General features: G+C 39.1%; 1 protein-coding gene across 1 annotated transcript in view; it reads right to left on the bottom strand.

Annotated features, from left to right (window-relative positions):
- Positions 1-744: 744 nt before the first annotated feature.
- LOC135493147 (AF4/FMR2 family member 4-like) overlaps positions 745-11,820 on the bottom strand; it is a 64,167-nt gene continuing 53,091 nt past the window's right edge. The window contains exons 12-19 of the mRNA XM_064780120.1: positions 11,356-11,599; positions 11,039-11,208; positions 10,613-10,676; positions 10,187-10,398; positions 9,921-10,014; positions 9,699-9,821; positions 9,259-9,466; positions 745-9,039 (exon numbers count right to left, since the gene is read on the bottom strand). Coding sequence (XP_064636190.1) covers positions 8,930-9,039; positions 9,259-9,466; positions 9,699-9,821; positions 9,921-10,014; positions 10,187-10,398; positions 10,613-10,676; positions 11,039-11,208; positions 11,356-11,599 — 1,225 coding nt within the window. The 3' untranslated portion in view covers positions 745-8,929. The remainder of the gene's footprint in view (positions 9,040-9,258; positions 9,467-9,698; positions 9,822-9,920; positions 10,015-10,186; positions 10,399-10,612; positions 10,677-11,038; positions 11,209-11,355; positions 11,600-11,820) is intronic.

Genomic DNA, 11,820 nt, shown 5'->3' with positions numbered 1-11,820 from the left:
ACTCTGTCCTTACCTATCCACAAAGACTCGGTTTTATTATCAATGACACTACCGCAGCTTATACCATAGTTGGGAAAAAGATGCCGTGTACCTAGTAAAATGGTCATGATACATGGACCATTGCCACAAACTCAAACGTCAAACGGATTCAATACCGTGGCCCTATGTCGTATATCTGCTAGGGAGGACCATGTTCTTCAGAAATGACTTTTACAGTCGTGCTTCATTGGTACATGAGTGCACAGCCGGGCTGTCACAACCAGTCTGATTACTTTAGAGGGACTTGGTCTCCACAGCTTGGTGTGTCACAGCCAGTCACATCATTTCAGAGGAACTTCGGTGCGCAGCTTGGCCTGTCACAATCAGTCTTATATCATTAGACAGACATTGAGTGCAGTGCTTGGCCTGTCACAACCAGTGGAGGTACTTCGAGTGGACAGCTAGGGCTGTCACAACCAGTCTTAGAACTTGAGGGGGACTTTGACGAGTGCACAGCTTGGACTGTCACAACCAGTCTTAGAACTTGAGGGGGATTTTGAGTGCACAGCTTGGCCTGTCACAACCAGTCCTAGGTGTTCGAGGTGTTTCAATGAAACTCCACATGTCACTCAGATAGAGATGTGATTCTGCCAAACACCTCGGCTGCTGCCTCTGTTTCGGCCCACCTTCTCCCTTGCTGTGTTTGGTGAGGTAACTAATACCACCAGTATATGGAAATGAAAGGAACAAAGCTGAAGTCATGAATAGGATATGAAAATTCACATATTTCTGCTTGAGATGTTTATTGGTGGTTCTCATGACAATGGTAACAACCATACCTTGCAACAGTACATGATGAAAACTGTCAAAATGACATAGCAAGAGACCATACACATTTTGCCTTGGAAACACACTAATGTTGCATAAATAGAACAATGTATGTACACATACAGTCAACGGATTTCAAATGAGAAAGCGACACACCCTTAGACTTTGGAATATGGGGGAGGATGAGAAAGTGAAACACCCTAATAAGCTTTTATATTAGAATGAACTTCTTCCGAATCAAAAGTTAACTTCTTTGTAAATGTGAATGAATTTTAAGAAGAACCAATGGAACCCATGTCCAGGAATGACATCCTAAGGCAGGACATGGCATCCCACCACCCAGAAATCCACTCCCCAGTTTTGGAAAGTATACAGACTGAACTTCTGAACATGATGTAAACAAAGAACAAGGATAAAGAGCACATTATTAACCAAATCTGGAAAATATAGCATGGAATTTTACTTTTGATTTTACAAAACCCCGCATTTTGATGAAGATTACCATATTCATCTGTAACCATTGTAACTGTTACATCAATGCTCAGAACTTCTCAGAGAATGTTATAAGTTGGAAAGAATGACAAGAGTAATTTCGATAAAAACCCGCGGACAAAATGCTATACTGTGCTGACAGGATTAAGCCAGTGGAGAGGCGTCTTTCACACAGGCCTATTACAGGTAAATAGACCTATTCACAGGCACTTCTAAACCTACTTAAAACTGTCGACACAGTATACCAATAATAAAAGATACCAACCAAGTCAACCTAGTAAGTAATATATACTAATGAAATTTAAATAATAACGACATCTTAACTAGAAAGGTTAGCAAGAAGAGTGCACTACGACTAAGATTCATTTTGAAGTGACTATTAACTTAGATTGAGAGATTTTCATGGATCTTGTCACTAATCCTCTCTTACCAATTTAGCTTTGCAGCAGCCAAACATTAACTGTACTGATAAGATGATTTGCATTGACTTTCACTGAATTCATTTTCAGATTATCACCAATGACATTAACATATATTATATTTTATGTTAGTAATAAATGCCCTTAAACGGACAATATGAGGCCGCAAGCACTACTATTTGGCCAAATATGTTAACTGTCCCTTTAAGCTTCAGTTTCATCACCTGAGAAAGCCAGATCCAAATGCAAATTTCATTCAGAAATTTCAGTCAATTTACAGGGGTTCCGACCATCTTGGGTGACTTTTCGGTTAATGGAAGAATTTTGCAGGAATGGAGGCATAACTGGACAGGCTGAGGAATTAAATGCACTTCTTTGACTTGACTGACAATCAAACCTCTTTGTATTGAACTGGATAGAAAGCAAGAATTGGGAGTAATGGCATTTTATGAAATGTGCGAAGATTACGTAAATGCGATGGTCATGATGCTAAATTGTACTCAACGTGACATGAATACAACTCAGAATGTGTTGTTTCATGAAAAGAGATGACCGAGCTTACATAATCTTCATCAAATTGCCATTCTATCCTGCTCTCGGAAGGATTAATTTGACATATTGCTTCATATTGTGATCAGATTCAACAGTATTCACACAGGTATTGCAGTCCTACTGATAAACGACCGCAAGAACCTCGTTCACAGTCCGCATATTATCTTGGGATATTTGAAGATGAACAAGAAGACTATGTGATTAAACTCTCGACATCCTGATGTGTAAGGAAGATCTCTACAAGAAATAACTTTTGGTACCGGTAATGCATAAGGGCAATGCACGACATACAAAACCTATTGTATTCGACGTATAATTCAATCCTTTCTTTTTCCTACTCCTAGTCGTCATCTTGTGGCAGTAGAGTTCATGAATCTAGACTATTTGACCAAGTTACTAACTGCTTTTGATAATTGATATGTAAATTGTACTATGAAGGAAGCTCCATAAACATTGAAATAGATTTGTAATGAACACTCTCACTGCAGCGATTCACAGCAATATGGTTTTAACAATTATGAACACAATTATGTTATGAAACGTTGGCAATCAAAAGTGAAACAGAAATTTTACGTGCTTAAATTTGTTGAAGAAAATGAAGATTTGCAAACATTTTAAAATTACGCGCAAATACAATTTGGTCTACGTAGCACCAACTTCACAATTCAGTGAGGACAATCACTACCTGCTGACAAGTACAAACAGGTCACATTATTACAGTTTTAATTTCTGAGTGAACAAGCGCAATGCAGAAATTTTGAATAGCGATTTTTGCTGATCAGATCCCTAGAATAATACTCAAGTCGCATTCTCATATTAACACAATATAAATTTAAGGTCTAATGCAGCATGTTCTATCATTATCAGTCAATGGAATTTGACCAACAAACGTAGCAACATCGAAAAAGGAAAGTAAATTGGTTTTTTGAAGATTCTTGACGTCATTGAATTGCTAATTTGCATATTATATTAATGAGATTCCGCGAATCCAGTTAATGCTGAACAAATGATTACGGTAATGCAATACTAAAAATGGATGAATCGAAAATGCACAAAAAAATCCTCCAGCCATCAACACAAATTAGTCGTTAAAGTCGTCCGAAAAAGACAGAAAATAACACAGTTTGTATATTTAAAAGACTGTACAGAGAACAATAGAAAAACATTGCATACATAGACAATTGTATTTCCAAGGCATTGGTGAATTCTCTAACTCTTCGCCCCAGACACATAGATACATTCCCAGTCCAGAAATACGATTTTTAACCAACAGAAGTTCAACCAACAAGGCCCCGTATGGATCTATCTCCATAATGTGTTTGCAAGAAATGAAATGCTAGTTGGATGGATAGCCGACTCGAGTCTAAAACTGGGGTGAAAAGTTATGACAGATAAATGAAACTTTGAACAGGAAAGTGCCATGCAAACAAGCGATTTTAGGTGCTGCAACCTGCGATTATAACTGCTGTAATATGCAACAAAGATACTCCTCGTCTGCAAGTAACACCAGTAACCGCTAGGTTTGATATCAAATTTTTGTCACGGGCATCTAAGACGATTACTGCAAACAAGAAATTTTCATTACACGCAATGACAATCGCACGTCGTAGTGACAAAATGGCTTGTTTGCGGGGTTATTAACCCATTAAGGATATTTTGGCATTTTGATTATATTACTGGAATATTCTGCACCATGATTTCTTTGCACAATGTGTACTATCGCAGGACACATCTTTCCCCGATGGGAAAAGAACACAAGTTTAAATTTTTCCTAGTTTTATTTTTACGAAAATATTTACCAGCAGTCCTGAATGGGTTAATACAAACTCAAAACCACACTGTTTCATCAAATTGACTCAACCAGTTGTGGGCCACAGCAGATTCACTGGAATCATTTTACTGAGGTTTAAGACACTTCCTCGGTCCTTTTCACCCCTCAAGACAGAGCCCAGTGAGTCTATTGCTGCCCGTAACCAGCATATTTATTTCGCAGAACCAGCGTGAAAACCATATAGTACAAGAAAGTACAGTTAGTTGACCATGCACGTTCACAGTTTCAAGTGACTTTCATTTCCTCTTCAATAATCGCTCTTAAAAATATATATTCTTAGATTCTCAACTTTAACCAGAACCTTGTCACCTGTACATTTATGTACATAAAGTATTGCAGTTTTGGCTCCAGTTAAAGTGAAACATTTTCCTCCTAGCCAACAAAATCAGGCCAAAAACCTTCTAATGCTGATGGTAACCGGACACAACATTTCGCCTCTCCTCAGAATACTAAAACTTCCAGTAATTCTACAGCAAAATCTCAATGACCTTCTCAGATAACATAACCAGAAACCTTATCAAGCAACCACCAGTATATTACCCTCAGCATATAGAAGTTCAAATGCCATTAAAATAAAGATTTACCATTCAATTCCATTTGCCATCTGTAGTCGGCAGAGAAATTGACTACAGCCAAATCCAAGCAGATGATGTCGAGTAGTATCGCCCTGGACCAACAGGCAGTCAAATGGAATAGAATAATAGTACTAGCAGACGTGTGCACAAAAATAGGAGAAAAAATTAGAATCTGTCACAAATGGCGTTGTTCTTTCACAACATGGACGAATATTTTCAAACAGAAATAAAGCAGAAATTTCCTAGTTTTATATCGATATATAACCTCAATATACTAACACGGTATGTAGTGTGAAGTATATAACACTAAAGTGTGAAACAAAAAATAACACATTTATTTAAATGACAATAAAGGCTCACTAGGTGAACCCCAAATCCTAAGTGCCCCTTGGAAGGGAATAGAGAAATAAATAACTTCATTATTCATGAAATACTTCATGCTTAAATGTCTTCTTCTGTCTACAATATTGAAAATCGCATCTCTTCAATGTTACACGGCCGTAGCATTCTTTTTGAACTGGCAGACACTCATCCACATTTTACCCACATGATCCAAGGCATATCTGGATAATTTCAGGTCAGACGTACAAATGTATGGGAACTTAAACCATGGAAACTTTGTAGAAAAATCCAAGGTCAAATCGGAAAATCACAAGGTCACATTGAAAAAGCCAACATGACATTGGAAAACTCAAGTCACAATAGGAAATCCAAGTTAAATTGACATTTCAAAGGTCGAGTTCAAAAATCCAAGGTCACATTGGAAAGTTCAAGGTCATGATGTTTGACATCCGATTTTCTCCTAGATTTACCACAATATGTGCACTCTATGTTTATCATAATAATATAAATGCATGTAGGAAGGATTTACAATTCCAAGTTAATCAATTTTTAGAACACCATGCAATTAGGAAAATTTTGTTGAAAAACAAAAGATCATTATCAGTTTTAAAGTTTTTAACCAGCACCAATTTCCTATCTGAGCTAAACAAACTGTCTCATAATTCTAACTTCGTCCAACCTATCCAGAACTATTACCAAGGACCATTTATCATTTTGCATAGGAGATCCGAGAAATACAATTTTGAACAAAAAGGCAACCTTTTTGCACAATACTCCACCTCCTCCGAGGCGTCCTCTAACATTTGGCTTAGACCCGACATGGAATGAGGGTAGTGAGATTTCTAACCCCCCCCCCCCCCCAAAGACAAAACTCAAATAAAATATTCATGGCACCAGTTCAGTTTTTTAAAACTTTCAGATCAAAATTTCAATATGTGGAGTTCAATTGATTACCACTAACATAAAACTTCGCAATGGCCATTACCCTCAATCTAATCAGGTCCAAATGATTTCGAATAAGAACACTCTTCTTTTCATAATTCTTGACAAGCCGATCTGGAATGTAGATGGGTTGCATTGCACGCCGATAAATGCTGTCAGTGGCCGGGCACCTTAGGAAGTCGAAGAAACCTTTTGATAAGGCATCGGAGACCAACGGTTCAATCTAGGTCACATCATTGGAATATTAGACCAATATTACACATTTTAAGCAGTGGTTAAGACGAAAACTTTTTCTCATCATTGGCAGTTCTTCATCGTGATTTATCATTTTTGACTGATTACTGTCGGCCCATTATGTGAAGTCCTGATGACCTCACCTCACCGATCATCAAATTGATTTTGACTGTACTGAAATCTGCTGCACCTCTGGAAACTGCCCCTAGAACCACTCAGTAACATCTGTATGAGGCACTGCATTTCACTCCACCATTGCCGGCACATGCAATTCCATCACAGTTGGTATCAAAATGATCATGCATGCCACTGTAAGTATTCTACTAGGCCTTTCCAGCGTTTTTACAACAGAGTCCCAAACAGTCATATGTGACCAATCACACCAAAATGGGCCGCAGAAATCTTTTCACATACGTAAGCCGCTTTTTCCTGGACAACAACCCATCAATTTGATTATCGATTTCTAATACCCTGAAGTCTTCAACGAAACATCATTCAGGTGATTTTTGAGGCTTAGCCTCACTACATTCCCAAAACTCACATCACAAGGCCTGCCCACACTCCCGACTTTCTCCTATGCTTACACCAAACAAACCAACAGCTACTTGAACTACCGGTATAAATGCTCATCAAAGCAAAGGGCAAAACTTGATAAAAATCAGGCACTTTGAATCATTACAATTTTGGCACACTCCTGATGAATCACGATTCCCCAACATGCCTAAACTCAAAGTGACCCCCGATTAATTTGACACAGTATATCATGATAGCAACATTTATTCGATAATTTCAAATATCTCTTTCTTTTGCTTAACTGCCATTTTAATTGTCTCTCATTTATGATATGGTGGCTCTTTCATCACAGATTTTTTGCCAAGAATTTCAAGTGGAATAAATCCACAGCAAATTTGGCCAATTCCAGTATCATCCATTTCCAGTACAGAGCCTCTAGCAGTTCAACGGTGAACTTTTCAAATTCAACGGTCAACTGTTGATTGGTTAAATCATAGTCAAACAGCAGATAACATTTTGAGTTATTTTGATGCGCTCATACAAAAGAAGTGCTCCCTGGTGCTATACCTGCATCCACTTCTTGAGCCCTGAACTGGAAATGGGTACATTTCTTTCCTTACAATCTGCAAAACCATCAGGTGGTTGTGTTCAATCTCATAGATTATCTCAAATAAGCCAGGCACTTCAAAGCACCTGTACAGGCCTTTAGTGACCACGGCAGACACAATAGCAAATAACTGCAGCAGACAGGAATGCTAACAATAAGCTGGTAAATACCAATCTGTGGCCAAGATTGGGGCACAAATTGAAAAGTTTCTGATCCCTTAAAGCAAGAGCTATCTTTTCATGGTTTATGAAAAATTGAGTTTTTGTATCCAATTTTTTTGCTCTGCACAGTTCATTTCTCAACCAATCTGGATGAAATATTCAGATTTTACCAACTAAAACCTTGTGGACATAGATTTCCTCAATAAACTTTAGCAGAACGCCATTTTAATATTGCTTGGTAACACAGTCTACTGCAGAGTATTTCAAACAAGAGTAAACCGTATTCTCATACAACTCTCCAAAACAAATCACAATCACTTATTCCCTCTAGAACTAAGCACAATTTGATTTTCATTTCAAGTCAAAAATCAGACTTTGGTCCATCCATACTACAAAAAGCACCATTTTGTGTCTCAGCAATTGATTAATGCAGGCAAAAATAGTTGATGCAGGTGAAGGTTCCAATTGGTGACAAGGCTTCATTTGATGCTAAACATTTGGTTAAACTACAGGCATGGCTGGTTATCTTCTGAAGTTATCGCCAGGCAGGATTCTAAGTTTGCTATCTAGCCACCTGCCGCTCATTCTGAACTCTCAAAGGAGATTGTATAAAGCATAAGTGGTGTCTATAAACATACATTTTCTGCGCTTGTAAGGGCATTGATTCATCTGGTGTCCGGTACATTCTCGTCCAGAGTATTTCACTCAATTTCTAGATGGACAGAGTCAGCATCCCATTCGCTGTCTAGTCCTCCCAACAGTTCACCGAAATTTTCCAGAGCAGCATGCCGGGAACACATACGAGTAATTGAAGACAACAGAAATCAGAGTGTTCACTTCGTCATTAATTGTCTGTAATTACAGGTGTACCAGTTCACTGCGAGGAAAATAAAGGCGATGGTGAACCTACTTAGGATTAGACAAAAAGGCACTGCTGCCAGTTACATTTTACGCCAAAAATACAGCACAGTTTGTACCCTCTAACCATGTTCCATGTTACGATTTCTTGGAAGCCAAATCCATCTCCATCCGACTTCTGTCTTCGGAAGACACGCTTCAAAAATATGTACATATATTTCCGTCTGACTGTCAAGGTGCCATTTTCACAGGAATAACATTTCTCACATTTTATAATAAATAATGTTTCAAATAAATAAATGGTACAATCGCTGTAACACTCTGATAAACTCTCGAATTCTCTTCTTAATGGTAGCTGTGGCAGACGTCTTTCCAACTAGAGCAACTCTAGGATTGTCTCTTTCTCATAACTTTACAATGACTTGCACTTTCCCAAGATTATTTCTTAAACTTGGCAATTTGGCCAAAGACCGACAATTTCAGTCTTTCCAGAACTTCCACCAGTAGGGATGACGACTGCTCAGTTGAATAAGTAGACAGACAGGGTATCAAAGGGCACATTAGGTCCGACCTCGTAGTCCGTTTTTCGTTCAGGGTCATGTGTCTTTCAGCCTGTGTAGACCTAACCGCACATATTTGACCAGATGCAGTATGGAACTGTGGAGGGTCAAATGGTTACAATGGTAGTCCAGCTCAGTAAAAAATCCTGAAAGAAAAGACGAAGAAAGAGTCACAAACTATGCGAAAAATGAGCCCAACCTCAAATGAATAGTTCTTTATAGCTATCAAAATATCTTCAGGCTCCACTATCCTTTTTGATCTTTAGTGAGTGAAGCCTCGAACAATAGGTTGTGCCCGAACTGATAAAAACCTGCTGTTTGCTGTTGCATTTATCTGAGATTTGCAGAATGGACTCATATCTTACCCTTGTGGTCACAGGACTGGATGTCTGCCTGGTCCCATATATCATGGCATTGGTGAAGGTGATTCAGTGTGGTGATGTACTGCTGAGTTACGGAATGAATCCTCAGTGGAATACTGACGCTGGCCGGTGATGAAACGGCAGAATTAGAGCTGTAGTTCATGTGACCGTTATGCATACGCGGCATAAAGGAATCTCCGCTGCAATTGCCCTGGAATTCAAATGAATAGATAGATAAGTAACTGATCAAAAGTTTTATTGAGATGACTCTGACTCTGACAAAATAACGCAAAGACAAGGTGACAGAAGGTTCCCCTGTGGTACTCTGAACAACAGAGTTACCAGGAGTGCAAGAGATTTTAAACTCTTCATCTTCCAAGAGCATTTTGGATGCAAATAAGCTGACTTTGAATGGCCAATATAAAAATGACATTGGGACTTACTGGTTCAACTGAGCCAACACTAGCCGGAGAGGGTGTAGGTGACATTGGTGATGGTGTGCCAAGACTTTTATTCCATTGAACTTGATATGGAGAGGGTGGTGCCGGAGTTTTACTTTGGCTGGTCTGAAAAAGGCCACGAAGAGTTAGTGTTAAGTCTTTGTGTGATGAAGCATTCGCAAAAATAAAAAGCACACGAAAAATTTGACAATTTACAGTACTCACCTTTTTATGTTCTTCAATTGCTTGGCGTAGTTTTGATGCTTCGTTTTTCTTTAACTTAAATAACTTCAAACATAACAATGATTGGATTCTCAAACTGAAAGAAAACAAATAACGCTTAATAAATATATGTTAATGAGAGAGAAAATCTACAACTGCATCTTCTGGCAAGAGATATCAACGGCCGAAATGGTTGAAAATCACAGCATCCAATAAGGGCATCCTACTTTGGTGGACAGAAAGGTTTATGATATAATGATGAGACCTACCTAAGAAGAGAGAGCTTTCGTTCCTTATCCCCAACCTCACTGTCACTGTGAGGGTGGTATTTACAGATATCGCGCAGCAACTTCAGCGTGTCATTATACATGGTGAAGATTTTACTGTTATCGGACATAGGGTCGCGCTCCATGGCGTTCCCACACTGGATGAACGACAGCACTGCCTCTACGTAGGTCAGAGATTTGGTCAGCCGGTCACTCTGCAAACGAGAAAAAGGATCATGACTACTTGAAATGTCAAAGGTAGTAGTGTTGTGATAACTCTGATTAAGGAATTCATACAAACTTTTTCCGAGATCAGCAAGGAACTGATACTGAACTGGAGGTATTGGATGTCTCACTGAAAATACCGAGGGGTGAGCTATAACAGAGGCCAAATCTAAGGTGCTACGCCGAGGAGTTAGGATATCTTACCAAATTATCAGCTTGATGTTTGAGTTTCTTTGCCTCGTGGAGGTAATGATCAGCAGCTTCTTGTCTGCAATTGTAAAGAGAAGACAGCTATGAGCTCACCCAAATAACCAAATTCAACAGGTCTGCGGTAGATGAAGGAGAAACGATTCCCGGGAAGGAAATATGCCTTTGATCTCCAACTGTGTAACTTTTTGCTAAGCTTCATGAAATATTCTTTAAAGTCTGTATTAAATTCTTTTGAAAAGTGTTGACACTATCATGCTAGGAGATCTGTTTCCCATATAATTACACTTTCTGGCCATTGCTTTTGCTATGTTGGGGTAAAGCCCACCTGTCCATGACTATTTCTGAATGACAGCACCCGACCTTCAAGATCAACAGATTTGTTCATGGAGTTCAGAAACACTCGTATTGCACCCGACTTACTTTTCTTCCTCTAATCTAGTATCAGCCAGGTTGGAGTACGCTCGCCGGTCCACCTTTCCTGTTATTGCACCCCAGTGATCCATGGCATTGCGACCACCACCACCACTACTGTAAGCACCACTGGTTTGACTGTCGTGTCGTGGTTGAGATGGCGCATCCCAGTCACGTACCTGTCAAGCCAAACACATAACAAATTGTTAACCAAAAACTCTATTTTAAAGTGAGTGTTTAGTTTAGTTTAGGACTGGAGATAACAAAGACTATTTCCATAAATGTCTAGAACTGCATTTCAACTAATCAAAAAGTTGTCCACTCACCCGTCTTTCAAAAGGTTTACTACTACGATCCAACACCTCATAATCTCTGTCATAATCTCGATGATCACGGTCGCGATCCAAGTCTCGATATTTGTCATGATCTCGATCATATTTTGAAAAGCGTTTGGTATCTCTCTCGCTGCGTGAGCTGAGACGGCTGGATGTGCTACTGCCGCTGTTGCGCCGCTCACGTGACCGGTGATGCTTTCTGTCCCACTCGCGGTCATCTTCATGGCTCACACTCCTAAGTGAAAGAGATTCGATGAACGACATGATAAGCAATAGTGTTTCTCTTCTCACTTTTAACTACGACTTGAAAATCAATTGACCAGCAGGTATATACTGAATGCATTACAACACAAAACTTATAAAAGATTGAAAGCCATTTTGTGGGCTGGAAAAATCTCTCCCGTCATTGGTTAGACTCACTTCTTCTTGGTTATGAACCAAGTTATGTCCGTTTTT

This window comes from Lineus longissimus, chromosome 9 (assembly GCF_910592395.1).
Source record: "Lineus longissimus chromosome 9, tnLinLong1.2, whole genome shotgun sequence".
Lineage (NCBI taxonomy): Eukaryota > Metazoa > Nemertea > Pilidiophora > Heteronemertea > Lineidae > Lineus > Lineus longissimus.
Note: the sequence above shows the minus strand (reverse complement) of the source record. Positions and strands in the feature narration are given on the sequence as shown.